Source organism: Carcharodon carcharias, chromosome 31 (genome assembly GCF_017639515.1).
Source record: "Carcharodon carcharias isolate sCarCar2 chromosome 31, sCarCar2.pri, whole genome shotgun sequence".
NCBI lineage: Eukaryota > Metazoa > Chordata > Chondrichthyes > Lamniformes > Lamnidae > Carcharodon > Carcharodon carcharias.
The window spans coordinates 15,998,273-16,020,505 of NC_054497.1; the positions used below are offsets into that span (position 1 = coordinate 15,998,273).

Consider the following 22,233-nt stretch of genomic DNA (forward strand, 5'->3'; position numbering starts at 1 on the left):
CACTCTTGGGCTGATCCTTGAGGATGGAATCAGCAAGAGTTGCACACACATGGGGCCCGAGTCCACTGCGGCCCTTTATAATCCACTTGCCTCTGGCCCTCCCTGTTCTCCGGACACAAAGCTGCGTGTTGCGCTGGGAACATTCTGACTGTAACATTCCCGATCCCAGGTGAGAGGATCATAAGTCACAATTACTCTATCCCTGTTATCACAGTCCAATAGATTTTTAAAAATTTGCCCAATCAAACTTTTAAATCATCAACGTTCCTGCCCATGATGGTTAAGAGGACTTGTGGCATGCAAGCACTTCCCGTGATCTACAACCTAGTTATTTTTATGACATTAATGATCAATACATAGCTACAGAGGCAGCCTGCGTGAAGAGGTTCATTCCAAAATCCGGGAGAAACAAATCTGGTATGGTCTTGGTCCTGAGGATGTCAGATTTGGGACACTGTACCTGCACTCAAAACATTTACTATCCTTTGAATAATATTGAGACATGTTACTTTAAGCTTCACTAATATAAAGTAATGTTCTTTAGCCCTGTGAGCATTGCTTACTCAAATGTTCCAGGTCTAAATTGCCAATACGTGCACATGTAATACAGTGTATTGATCAGGTACCATTTAATCATCTGCTCTTTTGACTGTGAAGCTTCAGCTTCTCTAATCTTTCCTCATAGCTCACTCTCTTTATACTTGTGATCAATCTTTACATCCTTTCTGACATATATACCTCCTTTTTATAGTTTAGTAACCAGGACTTAAAGTGCCCCACTGGGTTCTCACCCACGCACAGCAAATCCTCAGCATAACTCCTATTGGCTTATATCCCAACATTATATTGATATTTTAAATTGCTGTTATCACAGATGATGATTGGAATCATTTTTCAGAGTAAATTACATTCAAGGCATGTGTTTAGATTCCTCCTTTCTCTCCTGCTTTCCAAATATGTTTTTTTAAAAATTGGCCATTGCTCTACTGCAGATTAAAAGAAAGCAGTTTGAACCGTGGTCATTCCAATTAGTGGTAGTGATGTTGTTCCAGAATTGCACTTTCCTGTCCCTGAATACACTGTGCTGAATAATCTAGTTATACAATTGATTTATCTTTTTTCCCTAAGTGTTTTGCCTGAAGGTACAACAGAATCACAATGAATGCAGAGATGAAGCTCCCGGAGTGGTAGCAGCTTCCTGGACTTCACTAAAATGGCCATTCCTCACACTTGAGTTTCAAATGAAACACTGGTCAGTTCTCTTTCTGTGAGGTCATCACAGCCAAGCTCAACCTCATGAACAACAGCTTCTAATCAGAACAATGAGAAGAGGCCAGTCAAGGACTGCTTGCCCCTCTAGTAAATCCAGCTCTCCCAGCCTAGCATCCAACTTCTTTGCCTTGACTACCTTACTTGGTAACTTGACTCCAAATATTCATCTTCATAAATCCAGAGATGCACACACACCCAGTTCTCAGCAGAAGTTGCTGCACTGAGATCATGAGCAAGATCCTTCATTAATTTTCTTATTCCTATAGACAAATAAAGCTTTGTTTCTTTAAGAATCTAGTGTATGTGCAGAAAAGCTACCCTCATACTGAGAACTTGAAGCAATGTTACAGAACTGCACAAAAACATCTTTAAATTCACATATGTTGAATACTTGAAATACTTACCATTTGCATAAGGGCTGACCATTTTCTTATTAGTCATCACACGAGCAGTGGCATTGTTTACCTGAGATGCACAGATCGACAAAGGACCAGCATGTTAGACAAGGAAAGGGTCATGGATTTTAAAATACAGAACATGCAAGTCTAGCAGAAACAAGACAAATTTAGCTTAATTATGATGGTTATAACATTAAGTATGAATTAGAAGAAAAATTTACAAATTACTTTTTAACTTAATGTACACTTTAGCTATTAATGAATTGCAAAATATCTTTAAATATTTTCAACAAGGCCACTCAAATGTAAACCATTGTTTCTCAGGCAAGCTTTTACCCATAATCCCTATAAAATTAAAACAACTAAATGCATGTGTTCACACTGATATAGTTATTAAAACCATTGCACAATTTGCTTACTCGAAGTTGGGAGAGATCAGCATGATAAACGGGCTTGTTTTGTACAGCTGTGCCTGTGCTGGGTGATTAAGAAATTAGGTATTTTATTTAGCCAGAATGACAAGATGGTTGGAGAAACTATTGGTCCTATCAGACGGAGCTAGTCTCTGTTAAGAACGATACTTCTAATTTCAGATGGAAAGAAGTTGGAGAGGAGTTTGTGCCTACTATAGCTCAAGAAATGAACTATGGGAAGGTTTATGTTCTGTTATTGTCAGTATTATACAGTCATACATTGCGCAATGAGAAGTTCAGACTCACAAAACAGTTGTGTTTTGGAAATGTAGTAAACCCTGAAGATAGGAACAGACTTCAGGAGGTTATAGGCAGATTGGTGAAATGGGCAGGCACATTGCTGATTAAATTTAATGCAGAAAGTGTAAAGTGTTTCACTTTGGGAGGGTAAGGAGAGGCAATATAGTCTAAATTGTACATTGTTAAAGGGGGTGCAGGAAAAGACCTAGGTACGTACGTACACAAGTCTTCGAAGATGGCAAGGCAAGTTGTTAATAAAGCATAATACATCCATGTCTTTATAAATAGAGGCATAGAGACAAAGGCAAGGAAGCTATGCTAAACTTTCATAGGTAGGCTTGCTGGAACATCACACTTTAGGAAGGATGTCAACAGCTTGGTGAGGGTACAGAGATTTACTGGTACCTCCAGGGATGAAAGACTCCAGCTGTGTGCAGAGAGTCAAGATACCAGCACTGTTTTTCTTAAGAGAGAAGGTAAAAAGGAGATTTAATAATGGTGTTTAAAATTATATGGGGTCCGCTAAGAGTAGGAGAGACTGGCAGGAGGGGGTGGTAAACAGAGAATAGAAATTTAAGATAATTGGCAGAAGAACTAGAGGGAAGATTTTTTTTTTATGCAGCAAGTTATGATCCAGAATGCAAAGCTAGATAATGGTAGAAGCAGATTCAAAAACGAATTGGATAAGTACTTGAAGTAAAAAAAATTGTAGATCAATGGAGAAAGGGCAGGGTGGGGCTAATTGGATAACTTTTTCCGAAGAGCCAGCAGATCTAATGTGCTGTAAGGATTCTATGAGATCCACGTTTCTGTGCTTCAGATTTACCCCCAAGAGAGTTTGAGTGTGTTCACAAAGTTACTGAAGAGCCTGTTCCTTTCTATTTACTGCCTGAGATTTACACTTGCAATATTAACTACATGTGCTGACTCCTTCAAGCTCTCTTACACCACACAGGACAACATTATACGTGACACAAAGACAGCGATCACAGCACAGGAAATCTTTCACAATAAACAATGAACTCGGTTCTCAGTGATGAATTTAAATGAGTCAGGAGTTGTAGTTGTCAGGGCTTTCATTAACAGTTATGAGTAAACTTGGCATTACTTGAAAGTTGCAATAATCCTGGTGGGTCCTGGACAGATAGAAGGCTGGAATCCAACGATGTTTGCTCATTTGTAGCTATGCAAGGAGCTTTAAAAAAAATTTCTATTGAGCGCACGTTAGCAATAGAGACATTAGAAGCAGAATGATATTTTAACAGGGTGGTTTTTGCTTAGCAATTAAAACTACAATTGCTCTCAAAAAAGTTATAATATGTTTGTCTTTCAATAAACTAGGATTTGGGGAAGTTTGGGGTGAGGGGAACTAACTACACCAGGTAGAATCATGTTTCCCTGATCTGATAGGATCGAGATTACTCTTTTACCTTAAATAAACACAGAATTATATAAGGGATATTGTACTAAAAGGATTAACTGCTGAGTTATGTTTGACTATTATCATGGTCTAGGGGCATTTTTTTATTCATTGATGGGGTGTGGACATCGCTGGCTAAGCCAGCATTTATTGCCCATCCCTAATTGCCCTTGAGAAGGTGGTGTGAGCTGCCTTCTTGAACCGCTGCAGTCCATGAGGTGTAGGTACACCCACAATGCTGTTAGGGAGGGAGTTCCAGGATTTTGACCCAACAACAGTGAAGGACAGTGATATATTTCCAAGTCAGGATGCTGAGTACTTTGGAGGGGAACTTATGCTGGTGGCATTCCCATGTGTCTGCTGCCCTTGTCCTTCTTGATGGTAGTGGTCGGGGGTTTGGAAGGTGCTGTCTAAAGAGGCTTGGTGAGTTCCTGCAGTGCATCTTGTAGATGATATACACTGCATGTCGGTAGTGGAGGGAGTGAACGTTTGTGGATGGGGTGCCAATCAAGAAGGCTCCTTTGTCCTGGATGGTGTTGTGCTTCTTCAGTGTTGCTGGAGCGGCACTCATCCAAGCAAGTGGGCAGTATTCCAACACACTCCTGATTTGTGCCTTGTAGATGGTGGACACGCTTTGGGAAGTCAGGAGTGGAGTTACTCGTCGAAGGATTTCCAGCCCCTGACCTGCTCTTGTAGCCAGAGTATTTTTATGACTAGTCCATTTCAGTTTCTGGTCAATGGTAACCCCAGGATGTTGATAGTGGTGGATTCAACAAAGGTAATGCCGAAAACACTGGTAATGCTCAGAGGATGCTGCCAATACCAGCTTCGTCCAGCCATTACAGTTCCAGGCTCTTACCTGTCCCTCATTAGCAGTAAGGCCAATGCCATTAGGGAGCACTTTTGCATTGTCATTCCATCTTATTCATCTTGTGACCTGAATATGGTTAATGCTTGAATATGATTAAGGCTAACATTCAATGCTTTATAAATTACACTTAAATAGAGTAGGAAAAATTGAAAAATATGCTCTCAACTGATTCAATGGGCAAACATCACACATCCATATAGAGCTGGAAGGTCCCATATTCAATTTAGGTATCAGAAAATGCCAATCTTGGCAAGTTTGGCAGCAAGGGCACTTTAGCAATTGGTGTCAATGTCAGTGGGATTAAGAAAGGAGAGAATCAGTCAATAATCTCTCACTGCAGCTATCCAGTGACCTTTCCTGGCAGTGCATACACGTGAATGTCAGGCGAGGGAAAGATCAGGCTGAGCTGTGATGCCCCTTCACAACCGAACAGCCTCATGACACTCTAGCCTCACAGGTGAATAGTGCCACTTTGGTGAGGTACTAGAGAGCTGCTAGTGGCTTTGAAACAGTAAGCCAGAATGAATCAGCACCTGCAGGAGAGAATTAAAAAAAATATCAGACAATGGAACGTCTTCTAATTTAAGGAATACTTCCAAAGTAGAGAAAAATTGATGTCATTTTGAAAGATGTTTTCCCATGTTTTTAGTTTAGAATAAAAATTACGTTCGAAGAAAAAGCAGCAGTTTATTTTTTTATTAAAAGTCACTGTAAATGGGTAGTCTTTGAGCAGGGGCTTTGTCAGGAACAATGGACTCAATCAGAACACTTTTCAAAATACACTCACTCATCAAGTCTCCACACAATTATTAGCCTGAGAAGTACAAGGTTTACCTTTGTTTGGCCACACACAAACGTATCTAAAAACCATGGAACAAAACAATGAAACAAGGAACATGCAAAAAAAACATTAAAAAATTTAAAATAAAAGATAGTAGTGAAGGATTTTAAACATTAGGTGAGGGGCAAAAGTCAGTTTTCCAGCAGTGTGCAACATGAGCACCAAAAGAGGGCCAAGAACCATTGGAGAAGCCACACATTGAGCCAATAGAAAAGGAGGCACAATCCCAGAGAAACAGAGTAACCATTCACAGGCGTGACATACAAGGAAAGGGGAAGAGAGGGGGAACAAGGACAAACAAACACAAAGAAAGGGTGCATTAATCAGCAAAACCGTCGTTAAAACTCTGAGTAAGATGTGTAGGAGTCACCATCAATCAACTACTAAATATAGCTCAGGCTGCTTAAAAAAACAAATAAATAAATATGTACAATCCAGTACAGGCGGCACCAAAAAACAGCATTGGAAAGGGGGAAAACGACAAGTCAAGTCACATTCGTAGCGTTAAACGTGAAATGGCAGATGGGTTTCCTTTTTGTTTTGTGTTCGTTTGTTTTGTTTTTTCTTGGTTCACTTACCCGTGCGTACCATCGCCAGCATGTATAGTTACCATGGTTACTGTGACTCAAGTGAAGGGCCCTAAACGCTACACCATCGAGGAGGGAAATATAAAAAAAAGCAAAATATGCAAACATCTTACTCAAAAGGCTTTAAATGATTCATAAAGACCAGTCTGCATACAAGGCAGAGCTGAGGAGGAAATCTGAGATCTAAAATTCATTTGGAATTAAGAAAATTTTATCCAAAATCACAAAAGATAAATAAGGTTTTAGACCATCTTTGGACAAGCATACTCCAAGTTGTTTGCAGATATAACTGGTTTGCAATAGACCTGAGGCCCAGGAACCAATAGCTAGATTTTTACACAAGCATGTTTTTAAATGGAAGGGTAGTGATAATGTTAATACTATTTTTCACCTTTTAATAATTCATGATAATATTTACTTTAGCATTGAACATTTTAGTAGTTTTGACCACTAATCGAAGGCTATCTGCAGCTGCTTCGAAAGGCAGTCCAAAGAAGCTCTACAGGACCTCTCATTAACAAGAGGAAAGGCTAGCTTCACTGATGGATTTACCCCTCAGCACTGCATTGAAGAAAACTGACTCACTTCTTTGTGTGTTTCGGTAGTTTTACCTCAGAAAACAAGGGGAACCTACTTGCACCCTGCTTTGAAAGACACAGAGGTAAAACTGGACATTCTCATTGCATAAACAAAATAGAAAAGGAGCCTTGCACAACAGAGGCCAAAAAAAAAACAACACAAACATAATTCTGGTCAGCAAGGCTGCAGGAATTACTGTGTAAATTAAAGAGTGCAAGAAAGAGATTGGGGGTAAGGGGTAGTTAGAACAATGACGCACATATGATGACCATCGAACAACCAGTGTATAAAATAAAAAGGTGAGGCAAGACATTTAAAATAAATGTATAGAAGGAAACAATTTTTTTTTAAGACATGCACCTCTATTTTACGGCCCTCAACCACCGTGCCGTGTAATTTCTCCCTCGCCCTGTCGGCATCAGCACTAGATTCGAAAGTTACGAACCCGAATCCCTGCATGCGGCGGGAGAAGGGGGGAGAACAACATGCACATCATTATAAATAGAACAAGTACATGACCACAATCAGCAATACTTTTCTCTCTCATCCTCATGCATGTTTCTTGGAAAATTAAAAAATAAAAAAAAGTAAGCGGCGAGGCCAAACAAAACTGTACTCGTTACTTGGGCTGTTCATTAGTAATTGGGAGATTGGGGTAGCTTTTTTATGGGGGTAGGAGGAAAGGGATGGATGAAAGCCGCAGAGAACAAGATACAGAATCTCTGAAAGCACACAAGGTCAGTACATTGTTACTACTCTTTTTGTAAGGTGTTCCTGAGTGCTATAACTAGTGTTTACTCTTCTCAGTGATTTCAGAAATAGGTCTACCGTATTGTGTCTCAAAGTGCACATTATATAGAACTAAAGGTTTGCTAAAGGTCCGCTTCACTAAAGTAGCCATGAACATTCATTTAACAAATCTTGCTGTCTGTGGTCCTAGGAGTCTCACAAGCTTAGTTAGCTGTTGTCAGCTGCACTAGACCACATGCCATGAGCCAGTAGTACTACCAGGGTATTATGTTACTACAACTGATTTCAGGTGGAGCTTTGGTGGGTGATTAATGGCTTGTTTATTTCTAAGCTGCATTGGCTAGGTCCGGGTTAGGAAATCAGTGAGGGTGTCCTGCTTCTGATTGTTATCCAGTGACCTCTGTCGGAAAATCAAATTAATAGACGAAAGCATCAGGCTCAGCTGCAACTTCCCAACAATTAGCTTGGCAACACGAAATGTCTAGCATCTTGGACAAGTACCAGATAACTGCCAGAGCCTGTGGAATCACACACCAGTTAAGGATCATCCCTTTAGGAAAGATGGACAGAAAAAAAAAACTGAAAGACAAAAACACAGCAAGTATTCCAAAGAAACTGACTCTTTTGTGAAAATGTAATTATAATAATGAGAAATTATTAATATAATAATGAGAAATCAAAATGTTTCATCAATAGCACTCATTTGGCTTTTGAACTGTAAAAAACCTAAAGGCAACTCCCTCTACATTCCTGCTTAATACCATTCCCTATTTTCATATCAGTTTTTATGCCTGGAAGACTGCTGTTAATTCAATTAAATGTGTGCAAGAGAGACAACTTTCAACTAACACAGAACAGACTGTGAAAGGAGCCAGTTAGATTTCCACTGGTTACATTAAAGTTGGAACTTTGAACTAGGTAGAAAAAAATAAACAAATCCTGAAAGCCTCAACAGAACTAAACCTCAGGTTGTAAATATTCAGAATATGAATCAAGTGTGAGATAATCAGGGACATTTTTTGTGCAAAGAAATTAAATTTTGATAGTGTGAAAGGGGCTGCTGTAGAGATACTGATGCAGTCAGTCAGTGGTGAGGTGCATTTGTATGTTTGCCAGCAAAGCCAGGAACTATCTGAGCTTCAATAATTTACCCCATGAACATGTGGAAGTTATTTCACCCAAACTATTCTACCAAACAGAAGTCAACTTCTAATACCACTCAATTCCTGGACTCTCTAAACCACAGCATATTTTAACAGGGAATGGTCCAATCACATATAATTCAAGGCCTTGCAGGAGCTACACTGTAAGCAGTCCCTGTTTTGGGGAATGTGTGGCACAGTCAGAACACTGTCCTTTTCACCTCTGAATTCTGGGTTCAAGCCAGCACAGACAGATGGCATGAAAGCCTCCTCTCACAGCTATAACGGCCCCAAGAGAAATTAGTTTTGGCACTCACAATCCAGTTCCTAATGGGCAGAAGTCCACAATACAAATGAAATGTAATTCAGCTTTAACTAGCAATCATTCTATGTACTCAGCAAGGTCATCTTGATGGTGAGCATAGAAAATGGAAATGTCACAATGAAGTACAGGTTATTCTTCCAATGCTATATGTTGAAGCAAGAGGAGCATTTTAAAATACAAAGTGGGGCTGAGGTGTACTGCTCAAACATATGCAAGCAATTTTACTCTGTATTTAACCAGCACTGTACCTGTGACTATCCAATGCAACAAACATCAAGTGGGAAAAAAAATTGAAAATTGAAAAATTTAATTCCAAACAGGTCATTCCCTACCTTAACAAAGGTTAAACTTCACCCAAAGGTAATTAATAAAATAGTTGCCCTTTTAACAACACGCAGAGACCTGGTTAATTTTAATATAAGAATTAAAGACAACTGAGCAGCTACATTTAATTTTTTTCGATCTACAAAAGGTTATTTTCAGTGTGTCTTAGTGAAAGTCCCATGTTATGTTTTGCTAATGACATGCTATCACATGGTAGTCTTTAATAAGTATTCATATTTTAAAAATCCAGAATTTCAAAATGAAACTCAATTCACAAATTCTGTTTTGCTGCAAAAATACAATAAGTAGTAAACATTATTTGTATTTTGTCATATTTATCTACTTCTCATGCATTGTGCAGTCTCCATTACTAAAGCCATTATGATGTTGATAGTACCCACGTTCTAACAGTTCCAGCTACACTCTTTTAAGTTTTGCTTTGGCTGAATGTGCTAATGGGCCCACTGAATCAGTCAAGAGGAAGTTGACCCCGACTTTGCACTGTCTCCGACGGCAGCTCTAGGGACCTCAGTTCACCCTCTTCACATATGGATAATGCGCTGGTAGCGTCATGGGGATTGGGTACCTGCTGCCTATCACCAATGCAAAGACTATCATGCTAGACACCATAATACTGTAGAACAACTATTGTGCCCAAATACATGGTGAAAAATTATCTTCAGCCTTAATAACTGACCACATTCTGTTTATTTATCAAAGTAAAACTCTGGTGATGAAAGTATTCTGATCAGAAATTATCTTGACAGTGTAGAACTGAGTAGTAGCAGGGGGAGAGGCAATGTATAGCCAGTGGATAAAAATAAAGGCATGATGTCACAGGGTAGGTATTGGTTGGTGAGTATTACCATTCTTTTTATTTCTCTACATGAGGTCAGTGGGTCAAACTAAGAAATTAAGTTAATTGCCTAATAGCTTTTTAAGTTTTAAATTTGGTATATTTAAGTAGGCTTAAATCTAAGTAAATCTTATTTTTTATTTAAATTAACCTCCCTATAAAGTGATGTAATCACAACAGTACCAGCTGATTGGTGAGTGGCTGGCAAGTGTATATTTAAGTCTTAAGTTTATTTCTATGAAGTTAGTCAGGCATGACATGGCCTATCAGTCCCGTTCAATGCATATCCTGTTCCACTTCGAAACTCAAGAAATTTTCTCGTATTCTGAATACCAGAGTGTGTTCTGATTCCTTCAGGAAGTGCAGTCAGAGCCAAGTCCACAGCACAAATGTCTGGCTCAGCTGAGCAGTGGGACAGGAGAAGGATTGGGAAAGCAGTGGTAGGAGATTCTATAGTTAGCGGAACAGACAGGTGCTCGTGCCTCCCTGGTGCCAAGGTCAAAGATGTCACTGAGCAGCTACAGGGCACTCTGAGATGGGAGGGTGAACAACCGTAGGTCATGAATACCAACGACAAAGAGAGATGAGGTCCAGCAAACAGATTTTAGGGAGCCAGAGAGGAACCTGGCAGCAGGATCTCTTTCTCTTTCCACAGAATGTGGGCATCCCAGCATTGATTGCCCATGCATAATTGCCCCAGAGAAGGTGGTGGTGAGCTGCCTTCTTGAACTGCTGCAGTCCATGTGGTATAAATACACCTGCAGTGCTGTTAGGGAAGGAGTTCCAGGATTTTGACCGAGCGACAATGAAGGAACGGCAATATAGTTCCAAGTCAAAACAATAATCTCCAGGTTACTCCCGATGCCAAGCACTAGTGAGTATAGACATAGGCAAACAGATCAAATGAATGAGAAGCTGGAAACATGGTACAGAAGGGAGAGCATTACATTCCTGGGACATTGAGACTGGTTCTGGGAGAGGTGGAACCTGTACGGGCCGAATGGGTTGCACCTCAACAGAGCCAGGATCAATGTCCTGCGGGGCGGGTTACTAGTGCTATTGGGAAGAGTTTAAACCAAGTTGGCAAGGGATGGGAACCAGAATTTGGGAGGAAAAACAAGGTGTAGAAAGAATTGGGAGACACAGATAGCACTAGAGTAGCAAGGTCAAAATTAAGGAGAATGCAGTAAGGACTAAATTGGGTTTAACAATACATGTATGTTAATGCAAGGAGTGTAGTAAATAAGGTTAGTGAGCTGGAGGTGCAGCTGGGTAAATGAAACTATGATGTTGTGGTGATAACGGGGACTGGGCTCAAAAAAGGGTAAGGCTGGGTACTAAATATTCCAGGATATGAGGAATTCAGAAAGATAGGGAAGGAAAGAAAGGGCAGTATTAGAGGTACCATATACTACTAGGTGTATCCTGTAGGCTACCACCTTGAGAAAAAGATATAGAGGACCAAATTTGCAAGGCATTATAGAGAGATGCAAAACCTATGCAGTCTTAATAATTGGGGACTTTAATTATATTAATATGGACTGGGATAATAATAGTATAAAAGGCAGAGAGGGGAAAAGAGTTTCTTAAGTGGGTTCAGGAGAATTTTCTAGATCATTAAGTTTCCAACCAAATGAGGAAGGAGGCATTGCAGGATCAGCATTGAGATGGGACAAGGAAATCAAGTGTCAGTAGGAATACATTTTGGGGATGATGATCATAGTATCATAAGGTGAAGGTAAGCTATGGAGAAACCCAAGGAGCAATCTAGAATAAAACTACTAAATTGTCATTCCAATGGCCCAGGTTAATTGGAATCAAAGATCGGCAGGCAAAACTGTAACGACAATGGGCTGCATTAGAGGAGATGGTTCAGGTGCAGTCAAGCTGGGAAAGGTAGTACAACCAAAGCAGAGCTCACTGGATGACAAAGAGATAGAGATTAAGATGAAAGAGAAAAAGATGCTTATATGGATATGAGGTTGATAATATAAGTGATAACCAAGCTAAATACAGAAGGTTCACAAGGGAAGTGAAAAAAAGAAATAAAAGAAGAAAAGAGAGTGTAGGGGAAGAAACTGGGAGCTAACATAAAAGGGAATCCAAAAGTCTTCCATAGACATATAAATAGTAAAAGGGAGGAGTGGGGCTTATTAGACACCAAAAAGAGGATTTAAGCATGGAGGCAGAGAATGTGGCTAAGTTACTAAATGAATACTTTGCATCTGTCTTTACCAAGAAAGAAGATGTTGCTGAAGTATAAGGGAGATAACTGAGATGCTGGATGAGTTAAAAATTGATGAAAATGAAGTATTAGAGAATCTGATTGTACTTAAAGTTGACAAGTCCCAGGACAAGATCAGATGCTCCAAGGATGCTAAGGGAAGTAAGAGTGCAAATTTTTGTAGAGGCACAGGCCATAATCTTCCTATCCTCTTAGATACAGGGGTGATGCAGAGCTTTGGAAAACTGCAAATGTTACACCCTTTTTTGAACAGGAGTGGAAGGATAAGCCCAGCAACTGCAGGCCAGTCAGATTAATCTCAGTGGTGGGAGAATTTTCTATAGATATAATAGTCTGGGTCAAAATTAACAGTCACTTGGACACATGTGGATTAATTAAGGAAAGCCAGCCCAGATTTGTTAAAGAAAAATTGTGGTTAATTAACTTGAGGTAACAGAGCTGATGAGGGTAATGCACTGGATGTGGTATACATGGGGCAGAATTTTGCCTTTGGTGGGCATGTGGGCCCCATCGGCTCGGCAGCAGGCAGACAGCTGACCCCCGCCGCCATTGAGAGTGGGCGGGCCTTGGCCTTCCCGACGAGCTGTCAAGTGCACTCTTTCGCGCATGCACGCGAAAGAGCACACTGCTCCCCGAGACTAAGTGCTGTCTCAGGGAGATTAGTGACAGTGTAAAAAACTTAAAAAAATAGAAAAATAAAAATATTATTAACATGTCACACAAGATGGGACATGTCAATAAAAACGACATAATCTTTATTAAATTTTAAAAAAACGGACATGAAACCTCATCCTGCCAGTGGATGCGGTTTCATGTATTATCAGAAGCCTGCTGGGGCTCCTGGCCTGCCCCCCAACCTTAAGGTTGGACGGGCAGGTCTTTAATGATCTTAATTAGCCTATCAGCCCCGCCCCCAATCACCGACTGGAAAATTCTGGCCATGGACTTCTAAAGGTGTTTGATAAGGTGCCACATAGCACGCTTGTCAGTGAAGTTAAAGTCTATGGAATAAAAGGACAGTGGTGGCATGGATACAAAGTTGACCGTGTGACAGGAAACACAGTAGTGGTAAAGTGTTATTTTCGGACTGTTGGAAGGCATATAATGGGGCTGCCCAGAGATCATTATTAGGACAACTGCTTTTCTAAATTATATTAATGACTTAGACTTGGGTGCGCAGGACACAATTTCAAAATTTGCAGATGACACAAAACTTGAGCACTGTGAAGTGAGGATATTCTATGAATATTCAAAATAAAAAGGGAAGTTCTCCTGATGTTCTGGCATACACAAATCCCTCAACCAATGCCAAGAGAGATACACTGGTCATTTATCTCATTGCTGCTTGTATGACCTTGCTGTGCATAAATTCACTATAGTTCACTGGCTGTATAGCGCTGTTGAGATGCCCCAAGGATGCAAAAGGCACTCAATAACATTAAGTTCTCCCTTTCTTCTCTAAATGTAATTTTTGTTGTAATATGGAAAATGCACCAAGCAGAAATGCATACCAGTAGAAGGGAAGGAGAGAACCAGAGGGGAAATCACTAGAATTTAGAAGAATAAAACATAAAAGTTCAGGAAATCTAAAACATTGGCTCATCATATATACCTGGCAACATGCAGACTGGAAATGTAAAACTCACCCTCACTCCAGAAATCAATCCATCCCCCACCCCTTGCCCGCATCAGCAGCTGTTAAAGAACTCCATTTTGCGCAGATGGCAGAAATTTAGATCTAACTATTCCCAAAATCAACTCCCCTCAATTTAGCACACACAAAGATTGACTTAGCCAGCTTTGGACACGACGTGGACATTGAAGCCTATGGCATTTCAGTAGAAACTAATTAATGATTTAATATACATGAATTTTATTCTTTGGAGTTAGGGCCTATACAAAGACCATTTAGGTAAGCTTTGGCAAGTTACTGGTAAATAGTTGTAGGAAGGTGTAATGGAGGTAGCCCAAGTAACTCGTTGTTTTAATCTGGCCTCAGAACTGCAATAAATACAAGCAACAGATGAGCAGTGTCAAAAAGTAGATCAACAACCCCTGCAGAAGAATGATAAATAAATGTTACTAGATACAAATATAAAAACGAGAAATCAAAAAAAAAAGGCGATACTCCTATATGTGTTCATAGACAGAAAACACAATTTAACCCATAAGAATACATGCACTATATCCCCAATATACCACAGTGCACATAATAAACACAGTTTCAGCAGCAAAAAACAATCATGCTTGAAGTGATTGGTCGAGGGTAGTTGTTTTCATGCTGCGTTAGAGGATTTTCATCTACAACCTTATTCATCATCTGTAAATGACTTGAAGCCGTTTGCAAGAATCAGTTCCCCTGACCTCAGATCTCACAGATGATACCAAAAAATCTTTGCTCGAACTACAGACCATTTTAAAGAATCTGCTATTGACTAATTATCAAGGCAAAGCATTATCCAATCTGGAATCCCTGGGAGCTCCAATTGATCTCTTCTCTCTATTCTTGACCAACAGAGCTGTAGGCCAATCAGCAGTCCAGACCCAGTCAGAGAAAACCAAGCACCAATACCTGGAGCAAAGAAGACCACGAACTACAAGGTACTTCAATTCACTCCATTCATCTAGTACAGCACTTGAATGGAACGGACTCCTCCAGTCAAGAAAGCTAAGAAATGGTATAACCCAGGTCGATTTAATCGTAGTTCTGTATATTTTATAACGTGACTAATAGAGCTAACTCTCATTTATGCTCATGAGGATTATACTAAACCTGATTAATTGGATAAAAATCATTACTGAAAAGAGACATGTTGCTGAAGCTTTTTGTCTTGAACTTATCAGGACAAATGCAAGAATGCCAAATTTCAAATGATCACAACAATTTATTCTGCAGGAGAAAATGGTGCTGGCTTGTTGGCAAGACTCTGAATGGCAAAGGCATTGACAAAGCAATGGGGAACTCTCGGCTTCCCAAGCTCCGGGGTAATTCAAAAAAGGTGCGAGGCTTGAACATTTTCCTTTTGTTGCAGAGATGGGTCCCTGTGTATGATGAGTCAAGTTATGAGCTTGACTGATTATTTTAAATTGGTTCTTAGTGTAGCTATTAGCACACTCAAGGTTGTTCAGCAAGTGTTTCCAATCGCAGAATCACATTTAACACTAGATGTTGTGCTTTGGGTTTTGCAAGCACAGACTACTTCAGTACAGTCTGCACTTTGCCTACTACAAACAGCCAGAGAAACACACTGGCACTGAAATTCATAGAAGATGTTGCTCAATTGTGTGGTAGGCAGAAAGTCTTCTTGGACTGACAGAAGCATCCTGTTAGTGGAAAATACCACTTGCGTAGCCACTGCATAGTAGCAGCATGAAACGACTTGCTTAACCTGTTCAAATTGATCGGATACTTTGCCTTTCCAAGGTAGTTTGAGGTAGTCTTTTCAGGTCCAAAAGTGGCAGCCTTTGGTCCATTTGTGAGTTTGCACAACACACAGCAAACAAATGATCTGGTCAGGATAGCCAGGATACCTTTGATGTGCTCTATTTCTGAGTCAAGCCTGCAATGCCAGGTACATAAGCCGTGTGTCCCAATGACTGGTTGATAATTTCTCCTGATGAGTGCAAGACAAAAAGCTTTGGCGACATGTCTTTCTTTTCAGCAATACTCAAGTTCTGAACTAGCAACCAACTGTTTGGATAAAAATTAGGTAAAAGATTTCTCATTTTTGCTTTCTTTGTCAAATGTCCTGCACTTTTATAAATTTCCATGAACAAAAATTCACCTTAAAACTGAAATGGCTGTGATTTGCTTAGAAACACATTACAATTATCACAGGAGATAATATGTTTTAGATTAATGCAGCCGTTAAATTATGACATTTCAGCAATCATGTAAGATCTTCCTCAACATATTAACATGGGAGAACTCCAGCATTGTGAAGTATCCTATCATTTATCTACTAGGATTTATTCTAAATTACTTTCTCCCCCAAATTTCTTGTCTACAAGCAATGTTGATTGTTTGAGCATGGTTCCATGGGTACTGGCTGCCTTCCTTTAGTCTAGGCAGTTAATTTTGGCAAGTTTTTTGATCTCAAAAGCACTGCAGCCAAATCTGATCCTGTCCTCACTAGATGCCAATACTGTGAATACTGAACAGCAATCAGGAGCTGGAACTATGGGAAGTTTCCTTCCCCTCCCCCACCTCCCTATGGGACTCTGGGGTTGCTATTTACATTTTAGCTGCTTCCCTGGTGAGATCAACTAACTCAGCACAGATATGGTAGTAGCATGGGATAATTTAAAATTATGGCAATGCCTTCATCTGCAATCAGTGAAAGATACTGATTCATTTTGGTAAGTTAAATTAATGGCACAGTTACCAATGGGAACTTTATTTCTTTAAAAAAAGTTAAAATTTAAGCATAATCAAACTAGATGATGGTTTGATCACTTGAGTCAAATAGCCTTACAATATTTATTGTTTAGGTTTAAATAGAAATTAGCAGTGCTTAATTGAGCTACTGGAAGGTGTCCTTGCAACCATCACTCAGCAAGGTGTCAGTAGCTTCAATAAAAGGGTAAAATAAAATTACCAAAGAAAAATATATTCAGTAGAAGAATGAACATTAATTTCCCAAACATTTTTAGTTGAAATACTTCACTGACCACTATTTAGTTTAAATGTCACTCTGGTGTCCATTTTAGCAATGATTTTATCCAGACTGAGGATCCCTGGATATTCTTGCAAGCCACTCCTAATCATCAATTCAGCTTGATTTCTCCCAATCAGAGCAGTTTCGACATGGTTAGCAATGGTGACACAGATACCATAAACAGCAAGCACACCAATGCATAGTGTGTCTTCATGAGCTAGATATCTGTGGTCGATTCCAAGGACCCATTGTACAGAATAGCAACTATGCAAAGACAGCTGTGAAATTCACGATTAAAAGCAAAAGGTGCGGGGAATCTGGTCAAATCTGTCACCAGAAATATTTATATCTCAGTATTAAAAATGTTGCTTCATTAGTCATAAAATCAAAAGGAAAGGAACTAAAATAACATGGTTTTCCTAACCCTTTTTAGCATGAAGTGGTTATAGTGAGACAGTAAATCATATAAAACATCTCAATACTGTGTGGCGATTGGTCCCCTGTATTTCTGGAAAAACAAACATAACCAATCAAATCACATTCTGACTTCAATGCTACTAGTACCACCCTCCCACCCACCATAAAGATAGAAACAGAAACGATTAAAATTTAAAATATATTTCAAATCTGTTTTGCTTTAAAGAGAGAATATCCCAATTTTCTGGCCTGTACAGTTGCTTAAAATCAAGGAGGACCCAAGGTGGTTATTGTACTTTGTACAAAATCAGAAAGGGATATGAATGTCTAGAGGGAGTATAAGTTCATCTGTGATTTTCCAGTCTCAGAGTCCTGCTACTTTACTCAAAGATCTGCAACACTGGTACTCGTGGGGGTTGTCTGGATTCAACTGGTTCCCAGGCTGGGTCGAACCACAGATTGTTCTGCAGTGAATGGAGCAGCTCTGTGATGTCTGTGATCCCCCTGCATACAAGTCACAGAGATGCTGAAGAGAAAAGGAGTTCCCCAAAAGGATAGGTATCCATAGCTATGGGGTAAAACGTTTCCTATACTTTAAAACTCACAATCTGGCTTTTGCAAATTCATAATCCACTTTAATTCATTTAAGCCCCCAATACTAGAAGGTCTACAAGAATGGTTTCAGCTGGGTGAGTGAGAGAAGGCAGATCAGGAGTCCAGTATTTGTTAATTATCAGCACCTACTCATATCCCAGAACTCCATAGCACATAACACTGAGGAGCGAACTTGTCTTTAAATTTTTTTGAACTTGCTGTACAGGACAACAGAAAGGAGAACCTTCTCTTTAAAAACATTTCAAAAAGCAGTAATAAAAATAGCCAATATACACAAACATTTTTCATAAATCACATTTGGCATATCACAATAAGTAAAACTACAGTCATCTCTCCCCTTCCCCCCCAAAAAAAATTTAAGACTCTTGAAAGTTGTGATGGATAACAAAAAATTATAAAGAAATTTCCAACTCCAAATACAAACTCAACATATTAAATATTTTTCAATTACTATTTATCGCTAATTATTATTTTTCCCTTTCCTGAATTTGTTACTTTTGCTGTCATACTGTTCCACATGTGCTAGTCGCAGTCTAGAGAACCTTGTTCAACTGTGTGCCAGGTAGTATGTACCAACAAGCTAATGAGCCATGAGATACATGACAGGCAAATCCAATTCTGTTTCACTAAATGTCCACATTCCTACTTTCTACTGGAGTTACAGGATAGTGATCAGATGTGGACAGCTTAACCCAATCCTTGTGAATAGCTAGCTCATGGCACTAGTGACTTTGCAGCTGTAATGATAGCAAAACTGTCAGCGTTTGACACTATCACTCTGGAAACTGACAGCAACACATGCATCAGTTAAAAGTGGAAATTCAGAGGTTAGTCTCCCAGAGGACAGGCTGTTGAAAGCCCCCACATAGAAATCACCAAACTGATGATACCTTCCCTTTTATGCTATTATGTCATTTTAAAAGCTGCTAAAACCTTATTAATTGGGTGTAACTTGGGTTTTAACAAAGCACTAAGCTGCTGAAAAATCTCTATGGCCCTTTAAAACTAATTTCATATTTGTAGAATGCCAAATCTTTCCATTCTGATAAAATCATTTTTAAATATAAATATTTTTAAAAAAATTGATATTTCATATTTCAGCTCCCAATATGTATGTCCCAGTCTTTACTTCGCTCTGTAAAATTTATTAAAAAGTGAAGGACAATTGGTGCATTTTACTTTCCGATTTGCTGTGTGAGAATCCTTCAATGTGGATGGTTGCTGACACTGCTTGATGACACCATTGTTGCCGGATGCCTGGAGATTCCCTTGACTTGGTGCCAGATTCAAATTAATGTTGGAATGTTGAAATTCACCCCACAGAGGTCACTAAATCTTTGTAGGCAGCTTCCTTCAAGGTTACTGTCTCTCTCCAGGCCATTATATTCTAATGAAAAATTCTGGGGATCTGCAATCTTTTATACTGCTGCTTTAAATTGATGCCTGGTGGAGACATGTGATTCCTAAACTAAAAAGGGTGCCTGGCTCCGCTTGTATAATTTTTTTTTAAAAATGGAGACATAACGGCTGATTGAATAATCCACAATGATGTTGGGTATTTATATTTACATTACAGAATGCTACTGATGGCAAGACAATTGCTGCTATCAGGAACACCTCTTCAATGTAAACATACAAACTTATCTATTTAAGGAAAACAAGTTTCAAATGGAGGTTCTTAAACTTTTTTTAAATGCTGAGCAGAAATCATTAATAGATTTTAAATCACTAGATAAAGGAGTCACAATGTTTGCTGTTGGTTCAAATTACATTTACCTTTTATTTTATATAGACAACAAATAATTGACTCCATGCACCAATTTCCCTGTGTTTATTACAAAAACAGAATTACCTGGAAAATCTCAGCAGGTCTGGCAGCATCGGCAGAGAAGAAAAGAGCTGACGTTTCGAGTCCTCATGACCCTGCAACAGAACTGTTGAAGGGTCATGAGGACTCGAAACGTCAACTCTTTTCTTCTCTGCCGATGCTGCCAGACCTACTGAGTTTTTCCAGGTAATTCTGTTTTTGTTTTGGATTTCCAGCATTTGTAGTTTTTTGTTTTTATCCCTGTGTTTATTGTTAGTTTCACCCATTCTGCTATTCTGTTAAGAGTCTGATGCACAAATTGCAGACCTAGTTTTCAGTGCAGAATACTAAGTCACTGACTCTGAATCAGCTTCCAAAAGGCTTGCAGTAAAAGCAACAAATGCCAATATAGAAACCAGTTAAATTGACTTTTCAGGTCATCGTAACATCACAGAATCACAGAGTGCAGAAGAGGCCCTTTGGCCCATCGAATCTGCACCAACATGTGAGAAACACCTGACCTACCTAATCCCATTTACCAGTACTTGGCCATAGCCTTGAATGTTATGACGTGCCAGTGCTCATCTAGCTACTTTTTAAAGGATGTGAGGCAACCCACCTCCACCACTCTCCCAGGCAGTGCATTCCAGACCATCACCACCCTCTGGGTAAAAAAGGTTTTCCTCACATCCCTCCTAAATTTCCTGCCCCTCACCATAAGTCTATCCAACCTCTCTTCATAACTTAAATGTCTCATCCCAGGCAACATCCTGGTGAATCTCCTCTGCACCCCCTCCAGTACAATCACATCCTTCCTATAATGTGGCGTCCAGAACTGCACACAGTACTCCAGCTGTGGCCTCACTAAGGTTCTATACCACTCCAACATGACCTCCCTACTTTTGTAATCTATGCCTTGATTGATAAAGGCAAGTGTCCCTTTGTTCGTCAGAACTTCCTAGTGTCATGCCATTCATTGAATATTTCCTTGTCAAATTACTCCTTCCAAAGTGTATCGCCTCACACTTTTCAGAGTTAAATTCCATCTGCCACTTATCTGCCCATTTGACCATCCCGTCTATATCTTCCTGTAGCCCAAGACACTCAACCTCACTGTTAACCACCTGGCCAATCTTTGTGTCATCCGCAAACTTACTAATCCTACCCCCCACATAGTCACCTATGTCTTTCATATAAATGACAAATAATAGGGGACCCAGCACACTGGTATGCCACTGGACACTGGCTTCCAATCACTAAAGCAGCCTTCTGGCATCACCCTCTGTCTCCGCCAACTAAGCCAATTTTGAAATTACCCTGTATCCCATGTGTATTTGCTTTCTTTATAAGTCTCCCACGTGGGATCTTATCAAAGGCTTTGCTGAAATCCATATAAACAACATCAACTGCACTACCCTCATCTACACACCTGGTCACCTCCTCAAAACATTCAATCAAATTTGTTAGGCATGACCTCCCTCTGACAAAGCCATGGCTGATTATCCCTGATCAAACCGTGCTTCTCCAAGTGGAAACAGATTCTCTCCTTCAGAATTTTTTCCAATAGTTTCCCTACCACTGATGTGAGATGCACTGGTCTGTAGTTCCCTGGCTTATCTCTACAACCCTTCTTAAATAGCGGAATCACATTAGCTGTTCTCCAGTCCTTTGTCACCTCCCCCGTGGCCAGAGAGGAATCAAAAATTTGGGTCAGAGCCCCTGCAATTTCCTCCCTTGCCTCCCTCAGCTGTCTGGGACACAAATCATCCAGACCTGAAGATCTGTCCACTTTTAAGCCTGCCAATGCCAATACCTTGTCACTCCCTATATCAATTTGCTCAAGAACCTCACAGTCTCTCTCCCTGAGTTCCATATCTTCATCCTCATTCTCTTGGGTGAAGACGGATGTGAAGTATTCGTTCAATACTCGACCGATGTCCTCTGGCTACACCCATAGATTGCCCCCTTGGTCCCTACTCTTTCCCTGTTTATCCTCTTCCCATGAATATACTTACAGAATATCTTGGGATTTTCCCTACTTTTACCAGCCAGAGCTTTCTCATATCCCCTCTTTGCTCTCCTAATTGCTTTTTTAAGCTCCACCCTGCACTGCCTGTACTCCACTAATGCCTCCGCTGATTTGCTCGTCTTGTACCTGCTAAAAGGCTCTCTTCTCCTTCTCATCGTATCCTGAGTATCTCTGGTCATCATGGTTCTCTCAGCTTATTCCTTCCTATCACCCTAGAGGGAACATGTTGAGCCTGTACCCTCCCCATTTCCTTTCTGAACGCCTCAAGATACCGATTGATGTCTATTTCTCCAGATACTGTCTGATTTGATGAGTATTTCCATCTTATTCTCTTCTTGTTTTTGAGATTTCCAGAATCTGCAGTATTTTAGCTTTTGCCAATTT

General features: G+C 39.9%; 1 protein-coding gene across 8 annotated transcripts in view; it reads right to left on the minus strand.

Annotated features, from left to right (window-relative positions):
* Positions 1–22,233, minus strand: part of LOC121271737 (RNA binding protein fox-1 homolog 1-like) — a 312,146-nt gene that overhangs the window by 30,632 nt on the left and 259,281 nt on the right. For all 8 annotated transcript variants that reach the window (XR_005941752.1, XM_041177947.1, XM_041177944.1 and 5 more), the window contains 2 exons: positions 7,042–7,134; positions 1,677–1,737 (listed from right to left, as the gene is read on the minus strand). Coding sequence is in view for 7 of the 8 variants with exons in the window: in XM_041177947.1 (XP_041033881.1) it covers positions 1,677–1,737; positions 7,042–7,134 (154 nt within the window). In the remaining variant the exon portion in view is untranslated. The remainder of the gene's footprint in view (positions 1–1,676; positions 1,738–7,041; positions 7,135–22,233) is intronic.